General features: G+C 40.9%; 1 protein-coding gene across 1 annotated transcript in view; it reads right to left on the reverse strand.

Annotated features, from left to right (window-relative positions):
• The window catches only part of doc2b (double C2-like domains, beta), a 103,725-nt gene that overhangs the window by 43,340 nt on the left and 40,820 nt on the right, over positions 1–19,565 (reverse strand). Inside the window, exon 2 of the mRNA XM_071513488.1 lies at positions 17,724–17,803. Within this exon, the coding sequence (XP_071369589.1) occupies positions 17,724–17,803 (80 nt within the window). The remainder of the gene's footprint in view (positions 1–17,723; positions 17,804–19,565) is intronic.

Below are 19,565 nucleotides of genomic sequence, written 5' to 3' on the forward strand. Positions count from 1 at the left end.
TGTTCATCCAAAGGTTTTCACCAGATTCCAACCTGCACACACTCCGTTAGCTAGCTACTGCCAAATAACAATTCTTGGTCAGCGGGCTAACTAACCATGTAGCTTACCATGTAGGTAATTAGTGTGCCTGCTTTGCAAGGCAAAGGAGCACACTCTTAATATTGCTCATACTTATTATTTTTCTTTTTCTTTTTATTCTTCCTTGCAAAACTTCGGTATGTAACTAGTCTCGGGGCGTAGTTGCGACACCCCTCAAAATACATCAAAACGTGCGCCTTGAACGGGAATCAAGTGCTATGACTTTTCTTAGAGATTGTACGTAAAGTTTTCGCACGAAGTGCGAAAACGTGCGATTTTCGGCCCATTGAAATGAATGGAGAATCGGGAAAAAAAACGCACAAATTCATCAAATCGGCCCCTCTTTGGAGCCACGCCACTCGGTCATACTTTGTCGCAGAAACATGATTCAAAGTTTACACGGGTCACAAGACTTTGAACTCTGTTGGTCTAAAGACACTTTTCAATAGCTACTACGGTTTTTACGCAATCGCAGATTACGTTTTATACGACTTTTGGACAGTTTCAGATTTTATAATGGGTGTGTATTGCGCGGAATGTTCAGACCTAGAGCACGTGATGTCGTCACACACTCTAGCTCCACGCCTTCAAGTTTTATCAGAAATCTTCCAAACATTATCATCTTAGTCCCACAGCTTCCACTCTACAAGCAAGCTTTATACACCAAATTGTAGGCATTTTTGTCCTCTCTCACCCAATGTTACTTCCATTGAAATAGGACCCACGGTTTTTGAATAAATCGCCCAAAAGGGCAGGGAGTGCCGTCCGACACTCCCATCCGCTTCCATGTAATTTGACCGCTCAAACCCAGAGTGAGAAGAAGAAAAGAAGGTGATTTATATTTCATCACAGCTCCTTTTTTTAAAATCATACAGACACATGTCATACATCAGTGTCGCCAGTGAAGTCTTGGGACGCTCAAAGTGAAAAAACATTTTCGATGCGAGCTTTACTTTTCGAGATACAGGGATTTGTTCGGGGACAGTCTTGGCTTATTGTGAGTGCTAATGAAACATTAGTTCAAAGTTTCCCGCCACAGGGGGGCCTGTATCCATAGCAACTAGTGACTCGGTCTCTAGGCAGAAATTGTCACACCTGCCCGTGATTGGCTAGGTGGACAGTTAGGTTACTGTTTAATACTGTTTAATACTGTCATGCTGTTTGTGTTTGTGTGTGTGCGAGGGATCGAGATGCGCACCAAGCAGCAGGCACACTCAAAATTTCCTGAAATTTTCTAGTTTAATATACTGTACTAATCAGGTTAACATTACTTAGCTAGCTATCAACAGCCATTGCCAGCATGTGTAGGTAACTGCTGGGTTTTAATGCAAATGTGTGGCTGAAAGGAAACAGATATTTTTTCTATAATTTCTTCAATACTGCAAAAAAGTTTTTATCCTCATTTGGTGCAGAAGTATTTCATTAAAGAATACATTTTGCAATAATGGAAATGCATTTGTCGAGTCAGTAATGATGTAACAACGTTTTTCTGTAAAATATCTGTCCTCCATGACCTTCCAGAAATCCCCATCATGGTTTTATGAACATTATTGGTGCATTGAAATAGTGTCCATGCATTTCGCTGTTTGCATCTTCAGACAACATGGAATATTAACTAACCAGCAGGTTAATTTAGCACAGGAACCATTGTTAATAAATGTGTTTACAACAAGACAGTGATGGTTAGCTGACTAGATACTATAGTTAGCTAAGCTGGCATTATCTAAACACACATCGATCAGATTTATTAGTGATGAAATGATCAGTTCCGAGTCATAAACAACATAGAAAGTAACCGTGTCTATTGAAATCTGTTGAGACAGGCAGGTCGTAAGTTTTGAAATGCAATCTGCCCTTCACAGCTATTGCTGCTCAACAGCTGAGGACTAGTCGCCAGAGATGCATTGCATCACATGAAAGTCTTCTGTTCTGAAGTAGCTAGGTTCTACATTCATGAAGTCTATTTATTTGCTTCAACCCAGCTGGTGGAAACACACCTAATGCTCATTTTATTTTTAGCAATATTTCAAAGGTTTATGTAATATTTGCCTGAAAGTTGGATAGAAACATAGCTAGTGTTGTGTAGCTGAAGTGCAGTACACACACACAAACCCAAGGGCTCAATCCAATCTGGTACTGGAGGCAAGAGTCATTCATGTCTTTAAGTAACAGGGGGTTGGAGGCAAACTTTTTGAGTACATTGGATACTGAGTATTGAATACTCCCTCATGGTGAGGTAGTTTAATCATAGTCAAAGATATATGCATCGGGGCATCTCTGTAACCCTGTTGCCTCACTGAGGACTGCAAAGTTCAATAGAAAAGAACCAGGCAAAGCTCAGAGGCACAGGGGTTTTGCCGTCTACACTGAAAACAGGCCAGAACAACACACAGTCAACATTCACTCTGCAACCCCAACCTCTCTGCCAGCCTTGACCCTCTCTCCTCTATCTTGTTTTCTTATTTTCTATTCCCTTATCAGAGGAGCAGCCCATGTGAACTAAACAGGTAAAATATTCAACTGCAGATACGCATCCATAGCGCTCTTGATCTCAAATATAAAACCCATCGGACCTGTGTCTACAACAATAACAACAACTGTGTTTTATGTGCAAATTTATGTGGAGTTGAAAGCACCTCAAAAAGCTAAACTTATTCTGCGGGAGGACTAATGTTGTAAATACTCTGCACATTGATTTTCCCTCTTTACTGTTTTCTGTATCACTATGAAAGGTGAAGTTTCACATTTCCTGTTGATCCTTAGCCTTACATTTTGACAGTATTTACCACACAATTAAGTTATTGAGATGGCACGGTGAGAGCTGATTGGATGGGTTAATGTGCTGTCTTCATCTATCTCTATTGTCGCCTTCAGCAAACACCTGAGCTATAATTTCAGCAGAGATACATAACGGGGGGTTTGGATTGGAACGAACAGACAGCTGCATCACGCCGCTGATTGCATGAGCATCCTGTGAATACCCGGTTGATCATAATTACGGGGAGGTGGAGGAAAAATGACCACTGCGGAAGACAGATGGGTAACACGCATCAGTGTATCCACGCACCTCGCGCCGCACACGTAATCATTCACAACAAGTCCCTCGCGGCGCTGCCTTTAAAATGTTTCGAAATGAAGTCAAGTTGTTTTGTCTCGGAAATTGCGACCTCCCGCGCCGCCTTTCAGACGGGTAGTGCAGTGGGACTCGGGGTGTGGGGGTGGGGTGGAGCTGGGCTGGGGTCGGCTTATGGAACACAATATAATAACTACGCAAAACTGTCTGTAATGAAATCCGGCTCGGCGCAGTCATACTGAAATGAGAGTTACCACATATCACAGGGAGGCCAGGGAGGCAAATGAAAACCATATTTACCTCTATTCGGATGTGTTTAGTGCAGGATTATTAGAGAAACTTCTATATTTACTTATACTTACATATACAACATAGATTTTATATTTAGTATCTATAAGTAAATCCATAAACGTTAGTAATCCATTCTCTTTCCCATACTTCCTACTCTTACAGTCTACTACGTGTTGAAATTGTCGGCACCATCTGTTTACATAACCACAGAATTGTTTATATACTATTTTATTGTTTCATTATTTTTATGATTCATGCTGTTTTTTTATTGCATATTTTCATATTCTATTTGTCTGCTGATATTTTCTTTTTCCCCCTGCTCAATCCTATTATTTTCTCTGCTGCAACGACCTAATTTTCCCATGGGGGGGATCGATAAAGCTTCATCTTATTTATTTGAGACCTTACAACACACAGTACGAATAAATACCGCTCTATTAGAATACCTTCACATGCATTCTGTCAAAGCTTTATGTAGCATGTGAATGTTTATTTTCCACAGCGCTACCCGCCTCTTTATTGGCCTCCCGTTTTCACATTACCGTTCCGGGCATACATCTTCATTACCATATCTGACTGGCCCGGCAACGCGGAGGTGGAGGACGCATCAATCACCAACAGCAGTAGATAATGGAACGGATGAGACGGGGCATTGATCTCGCCCAGAGGGAGCTGACCCGCAGTCATGTTTAAGAAAGGGTTAACACCTCAAGGAGCCGCCTGGGATCGGTGGAGGTGCCCGGGTCAAGGCTACTTGGCCCACAGATGGGTCCCATTCATCACCGATGAATGTCAGTGTTGATGAGCGAGATGCTTCAGGGGCGGAGGAGTGGAGCGGCGGGGGGTGGGGGGGGTGGTTGTGTCATCGTGGTGTGGATGTCACAGGTCACACTGGGGCACATTAGTTTCAATGTCAGTCATGTCACCAGTGATGTTTCATTGATTTTGTGGGAAAAGGTTGCAGAGAAGCTTGATGTGTGATTTTCATTTGCACACAAAGCAACTTAAGAGGAAAAATCCAACCTGAATCACTAACACTGTTAAAACTAGATGGCACTCCGCCAACGCTATGCAATTGTCAGTATATGCCACGTTCTGGATTTTCACCAAAAGTTAATCATTTCTTCCATACCACATTACCAACTTCAGGAGATGCACACATTTTCATGACTGGACCTGAAATGGGACATGAGCTCTGCCTGTTCAAATTCTAGCCACTTTCAAGCATCTTAGCCGATTATCTCATCACCACATGACCGATCAGCTCTATATCTGTTCAGACCATCAGGGCTGCCCTTCTACCACTGGACCAAGTTTTGGAAACATTAGCAGGCGGTTATGTCTAAACCTCCTTGTTGTTTGATTGGGCCAATAATTGAGGGTTTGCCTCTTCTGTGAATCCTTTCGAAAGTTATATGCCTTTTTATGAGAAGCCACGCCTACTGCCACGCCCCGATTTGGCCAATCGGTGGGGAAAAGTTCATCAGTTCATCCTCGCCCCATGACCAAACTTTCCACATTCTGTGTTTCATGCAAATAAACGTAGACGATGTGACATCACGCTGAGATTTCCAGCACAGCTACAACCGAATTTGATAGAAGAAAAAATCCAAAACGTCAGCAGTAAACGTCCGGTTTCAGTGGTGTCAGTCCCTCAGAATCAAAGAGCAAGAGCTTCTTTCTTGACTCACCAATTTGCGCCAAGGTTCAACAATCATACATAGAGAAATCCATCATAGAAGAGACAGAGAGACAAATATCTCCACTGACAGTAGCCTCAACAGACCAGAATGTAAAGAACGCAACTCTCGCCTTTTCCCAACAGGAAACACTATTGCTCTCTCCAACTACAAGTAAAACCAAAAGCTAGATGCCACAAGTCTATGCAAGTTCTCTGGGGCTTGTCTAAAGCAGTGTTGCCAACTGTTTTCCAGGGAAAGTGGCTATTGCCTGCTCATAAAGTCACTCGAAGTCGCCAGATGGTGTCATATGCTAATTTGCATATCAATATTGAAGTCTAAAACGCTCTGCGCACAGCACTGTAGGCTTAAGTACCCCAAGGTGCCAGCAAACACAATGTAACAAATGTAGTCTAGTCCACCGCACTCAAGGAGAAGCTTTATTACACAGATAAAAAATAGCGAACCCCGCGTTTTGCCGTAGCTGATGAGAACCTGACGAAGCTACGGCGAAATGTGCTGTCGCTAGTTTTTTATTTGTCTCATAAAGTAATGTTATTAGTCAAAGTCAATCTGGGAAATGTAGGAAGTTGCATTTTTCAAACTAGTGGGGCAGACAGAGAGGGACTGAAACTGGGGGTACCTTCACCCTCTAGGGTAGAAGTAGATGAGGGACAGTGGATATAACAAAAAAGGTAAATTACAACACATTACAGCACATAACAGTGTAGCAGTATTCAAGGGTGGATTTTCACTTCAAGGGTCACTGAGGTTATGAGATGTGTAGAAAAGAAAGTTAAAGGACAATTCCAGTGTGATTTAAGTTTTTTGCTCATGTTTTCCCTCTCTTAATTGTTATAAATAAATACTCTCACAGCCACAAATAAAGATATTTTCAAATCAGTTTTGCCATACCTCTAAGGCTCCTTCACTCCCATTTAATTCCACACAGCATTCCGTCAATCACAACCATGGAGGTATTACATTATCTGGAAGCAGGCTATCATTCGCCCATGTCCACTCCCCCGTCTACTTTCCATGCTTTTCAAGATGGCACAGAAAGTGCTGAGAGATAGGGGTCTATGGGCGCTGATATATTGCTTCATGGAGCTGTTTTTTGGCCTAGAAGTTACCTTGAGGGGGAGGGGTGGTGGGTGGGGTGGTACTACAGGTAGTATTCAACAGTGGAAATGACCTTGATCGATCGGTAGCAAGTGTTTTTTATACTGCAAACTAATGAAAAGACATTGCAATGACAATGGAAGGTAAAGCAAAGGGGGTTGGGTATGGGTCAGCTATGGTTTTGATTAGGGTTCACTGGGTTTGGATGTTGATTTGGGGTTGGTTAACGAAGTGTTGGTTAGTGGGGGTTGGTTGGGGTTTGAGTTTTTCTCAGTGGCTTACCTTCTTGTATCTGGGGATAGGGAGCTGTTTTCCAGCAAACATAAAGCAGCAACACACAGAAGATGAAAGCATGCAAGAGAGTAGAGTGGAGGAGGAAAAAGACAAAAAAAATAACACTGATCATTTGAAATTAAAGTTCAAGCAAACAAATTCATGTACAAGGAAAAAACAAAAAGTGAAAGCACAGTTAATTAATATCTGCCCATTAGTTCTCTTCTTTGAAGACTGAATACATTGAAAATGTCAGGATTAACAAGGCACTGCAACCGAAAAAACAGAGTTTGATGCCAACAGTCTCGGTTGTTTTCTGAAATGGTTTACATAGTTTAAAATAGAAGAGACAAGCACTGCTGAACAGATATTTGTAGATATAGTCTGAGTGAATCAGGTCACACTGAATTTGAGGCCGTCTGTTCATCTGGATTCACTGATTCTTTTAAGTCTTCAACCAGCAAACCTCACCATACACCCGTAAGGTATTTCATTTTCAGGGGCTCCTCTAGCCAATTCAAAACCTCTCTGTATTCTAATGAATCCATCTGTGGATTACACTTTGCTCTAAATTACCTGCAGTTGGAGCGGTATTGAGCACATGGGTGGCTAATTGACGACAAGTAAACAACACTCTGAGTTGTAAAACCAGCTTTCAATCGGCATGCTGCAGTGGAACTTCATGGTAGACATGGATCACTTCAGCATGTATTTCTCCCCACAAATAGGACGTGGGATTTTTTTTGCAGGCTCCAATATCTCCGAGCGTCACAAGTGGAAGTGTTTTCAACGCGAGCGGCAACCACTGCATTGAATCTGCCAATGTTGGCAGTCCAAGATAAAAAAAAAATGCAACAAACGAGCCAAACTCCTCTGCACAAGTTTTATTTTTAAACACATCTACTCTACACATATAGGCCTACAACTATAACACAAATAAAGAATGAAAGAAAATAAGAAATGAACAGAAAGGCTTAAACAAGACCAGCTTACAAGATATAGGGATTTGTATCCGGTTGCAATGGAAGCGTCCTGGAAGCCATGAAGGCTGGCGCGGCATATCTGTCCGGCCGGCGGCTCCGCTGAGAGCGTCCAGCCCAGCGGCAACTGGAGCGGAGGTGGCTGGCGGAGCAGCGTCTGGTTAGCTTAGCGGGAGTGCGGCTCACTGGCAGGGCTTCAGCTGGCTCGGCGACTGAAATCTCTTTGTCCCGACACAAGAAGGTTCATCCCAGGCACTTCATCTTGTAGAACGGAGCCCTTCAAGAGTCTACTTTGAGCTCCCCTTGCAGGAGCCAAGGAAGTTTTTTTTTCTGGGACATGCAGAGGGGTTAAACTCGCAGCAGGAATGTGATTCACCATAATTCTGAATGTATCAGAGAGTATGCTTATGGTACATAGTAAAAATACATTCCCGTTGACTTTGGCAGACTTTGTAAAAGTAGCCAAACACACATGTGTAACACTAGATGCCTTTCTCTAGTGAGTCCTTGACAGAATGCTCAACTGAGAGAGCGGGAAATATTCCTTTGTTCTTCTGCGCCGTTATGCCAGGCCGCTCTCCAGTCTGCTGAGACCACATAGGACGGGGGATCTGGACCCCTTGGGAGCACAAGGCTGTGACCAGACTGTACTGTTGTTTGGGTCCTTTGTTGAAGCCTGTGATGAGTTTTCCTTGGGGGCAGTGGGTGTGTCAGAGGGTCACGCCCAGGTGACTCTTGCACTGTCCCTACCACATACTGGCATTCTTGCCAACCCTCCTGATTTTCCCAGGAGATTCCCGATTTTCATGCCCCTCTCCTGGTGTTCTCCCGGGGTGTCATTTCTCCTGATTTTCTCACATATGAGATGACATTTGATCACATTTCAAAAACTGCCCATTTACTATATTTGTTAGAAATAGTAAAACAATAAATCTCAGCCCTATACTATCACTGCTGTTTCCGAATAGTCAAGAAAATACGTTCTCCCTTCTGATTACTTCCGTCTTTACTTCCGATTACACAGTCAGGCAGACTGGACTGCTTCTGTTTTGGCTGGGAGTCACACATTCAGACCAATATCTTTTTTTCAGCCAGAGGCTACATGAGGACACAGAATCGTATTATTCATAAGGAGCAAAACTTATTGATTTGAGAATTCTGAAGAAAAAAAAACCCCCACCACACTTTGGATGTATGGTTTGGAAAGCTCAGCAACAGGTGTGCTGATTAAAACCTGCTGCAATAAAAGTAGTAAAAAATGAATGAATGAAATTGTGCTTCTACATGAAAAAACGTGAGTTAATTAAAAAGGGGTTTTCTAGGAAATTCAATGAAACGAAGGCTCATCTATGCATATCCTGCCAATTTGAACCAATTCAGATTAAAAACACAGTTCATTTATTAGAAATTGATGATAGTGTTATAAAACATTCACTTTCACAAATAATGGAAAACTGCCTAAAAGACAACAAAAAAACCCCCCAAACAATATATTTGACAAGACATTTGACATACTGTATGGAGTTTCTGTAACACCAAATCATAGAAGATAGAAGACAGGATAGCAGTAGTAGCACCAGCACATAGCAGCTATTCATTGTTTCTTACTGAATATCCTTGTGGGAATATGTATTAAGAATTGAATCAATATTTACTAAAATACAAGTTAAACAAGACATGCAAATACAGGTTAAACAAGACATGAAATAAATAATAAAAAGAAAGCATTTTTTCCAGATTTTCTCCTGTGTAATGCAGGGATTACAAGTCAAGTCAAATTTATTTATAGAGCACTTTCAATAAACAGATTTGGCAAGAACAGCTTTACACAAAATAAGGGACACAAAAACAGATACAAACAAGGATAATGAATACAAAAGAACAAGCACATCTCCAAGAGACCAGGCCAAAGCTTGTGTGTGTGTGGTTGTGTGTGTGTGCATGCGTGCGTGCCCACATAAATGTGTGGGAGTACCGGCCAATGAAAGGGCAGTCTGCAGGAGCAGTAAGAGAATGAAACACTGCAGCTGAGATTTAAGGTAGGCGGTGCTGAATAAATGGGTCTTGAGTCTGGAATTAAATACCGAGACAGTGTCTGATTCCTTGACAAGGACAGTTGTTTTCTAGAGGCAGGTGGTACGATGAGAAAAGACTATCCCCAGCTGTTTACTTTCAAATGCTTGGGATGACGAGGAGGGATGCCAGGAAGTATGACTGGGCTTATAGGGAAAAGAAAATCAGCAATATATTGAAACGCGAGGCCAAGTAAAGCCTTTTGCGTTAGAAGTAGGACTTTATAACCAACACATGCATTTGCAATAAACCAGTGAAGAGAGACCAAGACTGCGGTATTATGTTTGTGTTTTCTGGTTTGTGTAAGGCTAAGTTTTGAATAAGTTAGATATTTCTAAGTGCAGAGCTGGGGCAGCCACAGAGCAATGCATTGCCGTAGCCAATTGTGGAGGAAACAAAAGCATGGATGAGCTTCTCTATGTTGGTAAAGGAGAGGAAATGCCTAATCAAGGAGAAAACATGCTGTTTTGGATATTGCTTTGATGCTATTGTCAAATGAGAGGCCAGAATCAAAGATAAAACCAACATGTTTTAGAGAATCCTTTGTTCTCACGGTGCCGACATTGAAATTGTTCTTTGCAGCTTAGAGCCTAAAATTAGCATTTCAGTTTTATCTGCACTGAGCAGAAGAACATCATCCATCTTTTAATTTCTAAAATACAGGATTGTTTTGTTGCCATGTTAAGTTGTGCATCAATCTGCAGAGTGGGACATAACTACAGATGATATACACAGGAGGAAGATATTGAGTGAGAATAAGTGAGGACCCAGAACTGAACCCTGGGGTATGCCAAAACAGACCTCAGAACAGGCGTGACATGACTTGTCATCTAGGATAACAAATTGTAGTCGTCAGGTGTGAGCGAAATCACTTAGGGGCAGTGATGTGGATGCCAACAAGATTTTGTAAGCCTTCCAGGAAGATGTCACGATCAACAGTATCGAAGGTCCAGGAGATCGAAGACTGACACAGAGCCCTTGTCTGTGGCCAATAGCAGGTTATTTGTTATTTTGATTAAAGCTGTCTCAGTGCTGTGCTGAGGTCTGAAGGCGGACAGGAGGAGGTTCTAGATGTTTAAATTGAGAGAGTGAGTGATCTGCTGAGCTACAACTTTTTGTAGTATTTTTAAGAGACATGGAATAGTGGAAATTGGCCTGTAATTTTTCAGATCTTCATCACGGTTGAGTCTCGGCATCTTTAATTGTGGCTGTGACTTCCAGTGAAGCCGGAACAATGCTACAGGAGCAAGAACTAGTATATCATTAGGTACAGATGGGCCTACCGCAGAGAATAGTTCTTTCGATAATTTAGTGGTGATGGAGTCTAGAATGCAGGTAGATGATTAGGATGCCATGACCAACTTGAAGAATTCCTGCAGTGTAATTGGAGTAAAATGAGACACTATCATGTCTGGCCAGGCCATGGTGCATTGTAATGTTATCACCTGCAGAGGAAGCATGTTGTTTGTTGATGTTTTATTATTTTTTTTTATCAAAAACATATTATAAAACCATTGCACCTGAGGTGAGAGGTGCTAAAGGAAGTGGCAGAATGCTATTTGGTGAGATTTACAATGGTACTGGATGGGAATCGAGGGTTATTTATGTTTGCTTCAAGCAAGTTAGAAAGGCAGGTAGCTGAAGTTTGTTTTTTAGCAAGGCTGTCGTTCCAGGATGATTGATGGACTAGTAGCTTAGTAGCACACCATTTATGCTCTTATTTTCAAGTGCCTGTAGACTCTGAGTACACAGCAATGGTTTTCCCTTTTGTGTCTAAATGTAATTAATATGTCCCCCCGGTGAGTCCAGCATTCTTCCATCATATCTCTCTGTATATAATTCTTTAAAATGTTGTTACTCCATGGGTTCTTCAACAAATTTAATATCAGATTAACATCTGAACAGAAATTAACGTGTGAAGGACTAATCACAGACAAAGTCCATGTAGTATTTAAGTTGTGTCACACAGGGTGTCACACAGGAAAGATCCCTGGCCTCAGCGGTATCCCTGTTGAAGTAAGCCTATTTGCTATTTCAGGAAAAAAGTTAATTTTAGTGAATTTCTTAAAAATGGTTCTTTATATTGTACAGTACTGTATATGCAACGTAACAAATAATGGGCACATATTAAATGATCAACTAAGGATATTACATGTTTAGAAATGAATGTAATGAAAACAAAAGTAATTAGAGACTGACAATTTTGCTAAGAAAATGTTTGTGTTAAGAGTGGTAAGTGCTAAGAGTTTAAGTCTGGGGAGGGTGATAAAGGACCTTGAAAGGATAATGGAAAAGAAAATGTGTGTACTAAATACTGTGAAAGTCCATTCATTGTCATTTTACGCCTGTGCCCATAAGAGGAGGCTTGGGAGAGCAGTACAGACTCGGGGGAGGGGGGAGCGGGGGTGGTGCTGCATGAAGTTTCCACTGTATTGTGTTCAAAGCTGCACTGTTGTGAGACTATGTTGTTTTGTTATGCAAAGTAAATGTATGATTATTTAGAGAAGTCGAATTCGATTAAAGTCACAATGAAATGAAAGGTGACTTTTTCACCTCGTTAGCTAATTCTCTATAGCAACAGTTTCCTTTTCCAGCACCATGGTTGTGTTCTGGTGGCTGGAACTTATATTGAAGAATCTGGAATTTATGAAGCTCAAGATTATGTACAAAGCATTTCACAGTGGATTGCTTCTCCAGCCACACTACGATGTGCTTTACTGCCTTTCTCTTTCCATGTTTTTTACGATCCTACCCACCCACTTTTAAACTATCCCTCTAGGCGTTATATCCCACCTAAAAATCCTGTTTCAGCCACAAATACATCAAATTACAGAAGCAAGATGCCGTTTCCTTGTGACTTTAAAAATCACTGGTATCATGGAGCTTTACCCTAGTATCAACTCTTCCAGCAGGACCCACTCTAAGGATGTCTGAGGTTTTGGAGCCAGGGCCGTGAGTCACTCCAATACAATTCACTCAGGGGCAGCTAAGGCAGTCTATGTGAGAGTGAAACCAACCAAAGTGTGTCTTAGTGTGACCAAAAACCTTTATCTGTGCTGGAGCCATCATGATTCCAGACAGCCCAGCTGCTCCAGCCAATGGAGACGGCTACCATGCAGAGGAAGAGCTGTTATCTCTCATACAGCTCTGAGCTATTTCTGTCTCTCTTTGAACGTGCACATGCATGTATTCCCTTTTAAATCAATTAGTAGCAATTTCAAAGGGCACAAATGGACTAATTTCAGTCATGTGAGCTATTACAAGGGATTTTTTTTCCCTGTGGCTTAATTCAATAAGTGGGGTGAGGAGCCTGTAAAGATGGTACAGCTAAATGGAGTGACATTAGCCAGCGAGGAACAGGTCAAACTGTGAGTGTAAACTAGGAATCTCAACTGAACAATGTTCATTTCTGACCAGGCAGATGAAGGACGTCCTCGTTCTAACAAAGACTTTCAGCAAAGCATACATGTTAGGATAAGTCTGTCATTACGTTCACATTGTGAAATGGGTGCTCCAGTGACTTCATCATGGGTGACTTAAGTAGTGTGGAGCGCTTTAATGTGTGCCGTACGATGGGAGAATGTTCCTCATCTGTCAGCAGAGCTTCCTTTACACAGCTCTAGAGGTTAAAGGTCCCTAGTAAATCAAGGCTTCATTATGCTACACTTATCTTAATTGAATCATTTCATGGAATAAGTAAACAGCCATAAATTACACACTACTATCTTTCTAATAACTTTCTATTTGATTGACAGATGCCAAGATAGGCATCATCGCTTGCAGCTACCATTTGCGCACCCGCATGCTTAATTGAAGCAGTATTTGATGTCACTGTAATGTCTTTGGTTCAGATTGAATGTCAGGTTTCCCCCTCAAGCAGTGATTTGCTCGATGGCATGGGTGTCAGTGTGGACATGAAACAAAGCTCACTTTGGCAAGGTAAATACCCCTATGAGATGACATATCTCACATGATGTTATCTCAAAGGTAAATACCCTTATTAGATAACATCAGGTAGCCTATATCAGAATTTCTCCTTTGGAATCCAGCAGCAAAACAAAGAAATAAACCTGGCTTTCCCTAGCAATAAGAGAAAATTTTACCTTGTAAAAATACTTTTCATTAAAACTAAAAAAGGAAATTATCATGTAATTCTAGCTCTCACTATGTCGACATGTCAGCTCGTGTCAAGGCAAAAGCTTTAATTAAATGTTAACAAGGGAAAGTCTATGGGGCTATTTGTCCTAGTACCTTCATCCTTACTGCACGGTTCAGAACACATCATTTCCACCTACAAATTAATTAAAAAGAAGATTACCGAGTGCAGTTGGTAACAATCACACAGTTTTCTAGATGTCTGTATCTGTAAGCCTATCAGTGCCAAAAATTGGCCTCAGTATTGTAATTGCACTAGCGATCCAAGTTATTTTTGTGGTCAGTAAGGTGGATAAGACAGAGATTGCCCTCTAGTCAAGTAACAGTGAATTACTCATTCCTTTTTTTAACTCATCAAAAGCACTAAAAAAAGATAGTGACAAAATATTTTTTAATTGGCTTCATAATGTGAGAGGAGAAAGAAAAAGGAGAGAGAGTGTGGTACAGATGATGATCGGCAACTCAGTTGGAGGGCAATAATGCAGGTAGCATCTTGTCTGTGTTGTGTTTAGAGGGTGAATGGAGGGGAAAATTAGAGGGCATAAGATTAAAACATCGGATGAGGGAAAATATCTCTCCGCTCGACCAGGCTGGCCTATTTGTGACTCCAGAAATGGTCAAAGAGGCTCCCCGTCAAAAAAACAGTTTGAAGTTTTATGACCCTAGGACAAGCCAATCTTATTTGAATGAAAATGCAAGAAATAAATGGGTATCAATGGGAAGATTATCCTTTTTTCCAATTCCAAAAAAAAAGCGAAACAGCTTTTTAAGGAAATAGCTTATAGGTTTTTGGTTCTTTTATCTTGCCCCCCTTTAGTTTCCCTGTTTCTGAGTTATGACACAATAATAGCCTTTAACCTTCTCAACATGCTGTAAAAATCAGGTTTTGTGTCTGCAAAACATGCGCCTATATTACACATTTGTTCTCATAACTAACATTTGTTTATATGAAATTCGTTAAATTAGCTTGTTAGGCAATGTTTGTTTATCGTTTGTCACATGAATGCATTGCGGTTTAGCAGCCGACTTGGAAGTCCCAGATGTCGAACCTTCCAACCAGCACGTGAATGTGGCATTTGATCTTGTTAAGTTGAAAATGAGACAGCTGCACTGGCCACTTCAGCTGACTGAAAGCCTGCTGGGCCAGTGCTTTAGTGAAAGAGTTGCTGCAGGGCAGAATAGATCATAATAATCCCCGCATTTCAGTTGTTTTCCTTTTCGGTTTCTGTACAACTCTGGGGTTTTTTTATGTAAATTCTATTCAGCTTGTTTTCCATTTTGGAAAAATTATCAGATCAGTGGCCTTTCAGACCCTCTTTTAACTCCTTTTGTTTGTTTTGGTTATGTTGTCGAGTGACCTTTTGTCAGTTTCCGCCTTGAACGCCATTTATTTTGGCTTGTTTTCCTTAGTAAATGCCAACTGCGCTGTGATAATGTATTCACTGTACATGTGAGGTACCACTGCTGCATAAATAGAAAACCCTGTCGCCACCGCACACCTTCACCCTTTACACTCACCGGCTCACCGGGGATCGATATCAATCCCCAGAATTCATTAGAATACAAAAAAAGTGTTTCTCCCTGCTCCCAGTAGCAACCAGTTCTTCCATGAACCAGGGTCTATAGGCTTTAATTAGAGAGCCGCTTCTTTGAGATGGAGGGACCATATGCCAAATCACGTGCAGTATAGACTTACTACTGAACTGAATATGGACTTGGCAGCGAAATCGACAAAAAATAATCCATGATAAGAAAGAACAGCGAGGGATTTAGTAAGCAAACTAAACCAGGGAAATGGAATATATTTGCGAGAGAAGAAGCATTTTTTTTCTCCGCGGTTTGGCGAGGCAGCGGTTGACGTCCAGGAGTTGAGCAGTATCGCGAATGGCTGCCATCAATCAAGATGGCCTGGTGCCCACACCGCTGCCCGACTCTCATGCCAAGTCTGTCTCCTCCGCTGCCCACTTTCCTCCGGACCATCCGTCCAGCCAGACAGACAGGCAGAGTTATGGCCGCTGACGACAGCCGCGCCTGTCAGAGCCACCGCTTCATCACAGCAAGCACAGCGGAGGGAATCGTAGAGGACGTCACCTCTGGACTCTGGCTTCGCTAAAGTAGGGGTACTATTGTGAAACTGGTGCTGGCAAGCTTAGTTGATATGAATTAGGGTTAGACTGATCCTGTCAGTGTCATCCACCTCTGATATGACGGATATGATGCAGTTTGATTGATTACATATTTATTGCAGTATTGATCTAAACTGGACATCCACTGAGTATTTGGAATTTGGGGATTTTTTTGGTATGAAAATGAGGAGCTTTAATAGTGAATGTTGGTGCAAAATATCAGCATCAGCCTTCAAGAACCCATATCTGTCAAAAAATAAACAAATTAATGGTCATTTTCACATAAGAAATACCTACGAAGCAGTCTGTGGTAGACAAAATACACCTGCTAGCTGTATTTGTCGATAAGTTAAAATTTTGCACCCCCTGCTTATTATTTGTTTCATTTTGAAAGTTACTGACTGAAACGCAAACTGGCAGAATGTAGACACTACAAATCCACAAAAAATATTTGTGTGTTTGTTGTTGGAATGGACAGTGGTTATAATTTGCCTCCTGAATACTGCCATTAGCTTGTTTTGCGTGTTCGTCAGTAGCTCATGCTAGCAATTAGCGGTTTAGTGGGTTGTTTTTCGGAAAGTTAGTATACTGTAATGCAGGGAAGCTAGTTATTAGCTTTTCATGGGAGTTAAGCAACACAATGACATTTTTTTGGTGGGTGGCATGTCCTTGGTTCCTCTGCAAGCAATGGATTAGAAATAATGAATGTTTTGTGAGACGAGAGTAGAGGTAAACGTCTCTCCCACACAACTGTGGGACTTGTTGAGTCGCTAACTGTATCCTGTTTGCCAATGCATCTGTAAAATAGGATGAGGGCAAAAATATCCATCTTGACAAGTCATTTAATAGTATTGAGTCTTAAAATCTTATTTTTCTGAAAACAAGTGATAAAATCTGCCAATGGGTGAGATAATTTAACTTGTTTCCAATACAAATCAGCTTGCTTGAAGGATTTTCTTGAAACACTTGTTACTAGTGGAATTACCCCAATGGCAGTTTAACTTGTATAATAACTTGTACTCTCCACCTACTGTGCAATATAAAAAAAAATGCAGACAGTGGGCGTGTAGAGCTGAGGAGAGGAAGAATTTTTTTTTTTTTACCAAATGACGTATCTTAGGACAATTATCCTTGAATACCAGCTGCTCATTTTAACCACTGGAGGGAAAACTGAGCCAAGTTAAGTGAGATAAATATGGCAGCGGCACATTTGTGCTCACATGTTGACATTATGACCGTTGCTGTATTTCACAAGTACATATTACTAAGTACCAGTTTACAACTTAAAAAAATGTTTTAGTATGGAGTTTCAGATGGATACTGTTTGAACTAGAGGTACCACTCTGGCACAGGATAATTGCAATTTGAGAGCATAAGACATAGTTAATGAACTAGAAGTATATTCCTTTTATTGTCAGTATGAAAGATTTCACCAGTGTGAAAAATCAGAAACATCTTAATCATGGCCACAAGATTCAGGATCAGTTCACCCTCATCTATATCAACTGCTAGATACATATGGAGAATGCAATTTAGATCAACTGATAAGTACATATGAATGCAAATTATTTGTTGCATGTTAGAATATTAAATATAACCAAAGTATACTGCTGATTTTGACAAAAGGAAAGAGTCAAGTTAATCTGGTTTTACACAGACACTTTTAAAGAGTGTTACTATAGGTTGCATGACTGAAAGATTTCATAATGTCAGAATATCATTAATCTCTGTACAGTTGTAATTTACTGTACATTTCTGTACAGTAAATTAACATCTAGGTAAACTATTCATATAAACAATTGGGATTTGAATCTGAAGAACATGAAGTTTTGCTTTTGTAAACACCATCATCATAATCATCATGGCTGCTCACCTTGGCTTTGTTGATGGTGCAGTGCAGTGCATTGTTTTCCTGGTCATAGAGCAAACTGAAGTCCAAGGTCCCCAGTGTAGCTGTGAAGACAGAGGAGAAGGAGACAAGAGACAGAAAGAAATTAGTAGCTGTAACGTGACACTAACAGCCTCACAGGGGAGAGAGGAAGGAGCCCAACGCTTTCTTCTTTTATCATTTGAGAGGAGACGTTGGTGATGATCCAGATCTGGGATTTCTGCCATTAGACTATTTTTGTGTTTTTAGCCACAACTATTGTGCTGCGTTCACGTGCCAGTGGGGGAGTCCGACATCCAGGACTTCCAAGTCGGCTGCTACACAGCGTTGCACTCACATGCCATTTTGTCACAAAATCAATCCCAGAAGACAAACGATCACACCATTAGCAAACATACACCATTACAGAGGCTGCAGCTTTGCAAGATGGAGAATTGTTCAGCGTGGGCGGAGGTTTGCACTCTACAGAGTGCCTTCTCGTTTTCTATTAGATCACTTCACCAAATTACACCACTCAATGAAATCAAGAATTTATTTCTCAGCGTTCAACCTCTGAGACACACGCACATATGCTGGGGGTTTCAAAAGTAGGTATACAATTCTGAAAAATAATAATAATGATAAACAAAGCTGTGTAATTTTTGTTATTTTCGTCTGCTCAATTGTCAAATTTCCAGCCATGACCTAAAGCATACCTAGAAACAGGAAAAATATTTGATAATACAGTGAGTATTAATAATGTATATAAAAATGTATACCTACTTTTGAGGGATCAAACCTATGGCCTTTCAGTTATGGGACAGTCTCCGAAAATTAGGACCTTCCTCGACATTATTACATCTGAAGTAAACTTTGTATCAATATGTAATTAGCTTTCCATCCAGAGTAGTGTTGAGATAGACCAAAGCATTTTCAGAAGTGACATAACTAGAACTTTTCTACGGTTATATAGCTTAAGAAGTTACATCTAATAGATCAAAAGTAAAGTGCAAAATTGTCTAGTGCAGTTTTAACACCGTTTGTAGAGCTACATTTTATTATTAACACATTTTTCTCCAGAATGTCCAATGGAATCATTTAATTGTACGCAAACATCAGACGTCTCGCCAATTTAAATACTTGTATATTTTGTGTCGTGGCACTGGAAAAGCTTCACCAGACGTGACTACATTTTAAGGAAGATAAAAACGGCTACAAAGAGACCGTCAAAATGTCTTAACGTGCTGAAGGAGTTGTTATGTGTTGGTGTGATAATGTGTTGTGCTGCTGCAGGTCTCTGATGGGAGTGTGCAAATGTGTTCCCTCAATATTTTATGTCTCTGTGTATTGCAAGGCAGCTACAGTATCCAGTTTCCTCCAAGTTCATTTCCTCCTCTTTAATAAAGGTTAGGCTGACTGATTTCACATCATCTCATTACTAATCAAGGAAGCTCTCCAGTTTCTATATGCACTGTATAGTGTTGTAGCTGTGCTCCTTTGTGCAGTTAATTATTTGTGCAATGTTGTTGAGCCATACTATAGCGCAATTTGCGGCAAACAAAGCAGTGAAAAATCACAAAAGCTGAATAAGTAAACAAATAAATTAACCATTATATTTTTATATAGCGTAGATAAGAGGGTGGGGTGATGTAGGATACACACCCTGAGGAATGAGCCATGGCATTAGTATTAAATATACTCAATCATTGCCTGTGTTCATCACTGTGCTCAGTGTAACAGTGGGATGCTATTAGGAAGCCTGTAGATGAGCTGCTTGTATCACTGTTTTGCACTGTACATGGATGAGCCATCTGGATAGCTGTGGGGTACAACAGTGAGATGCAACAG

The sequence above is a fragment of the Centroberyx affinis genome, unplaced genomic scaffold (genome assembly GCF_046629955.1).
Source record: "Centroberyx affinis isolate AG114_WGS23_722 - 3 ecotype Tasmania unplaced genomic scaffold, CSIRO-AGI_Caff_v1 ptg007210l_1, whole genome shotgun sequence".
In the NCBI taxonomy this organism is placed as follows: Eukaryota; Metazoa; Chordata; class Actinopteri; order Beryciformes; family Berycidae; genus Centroberyx; species Centroberyx affinis.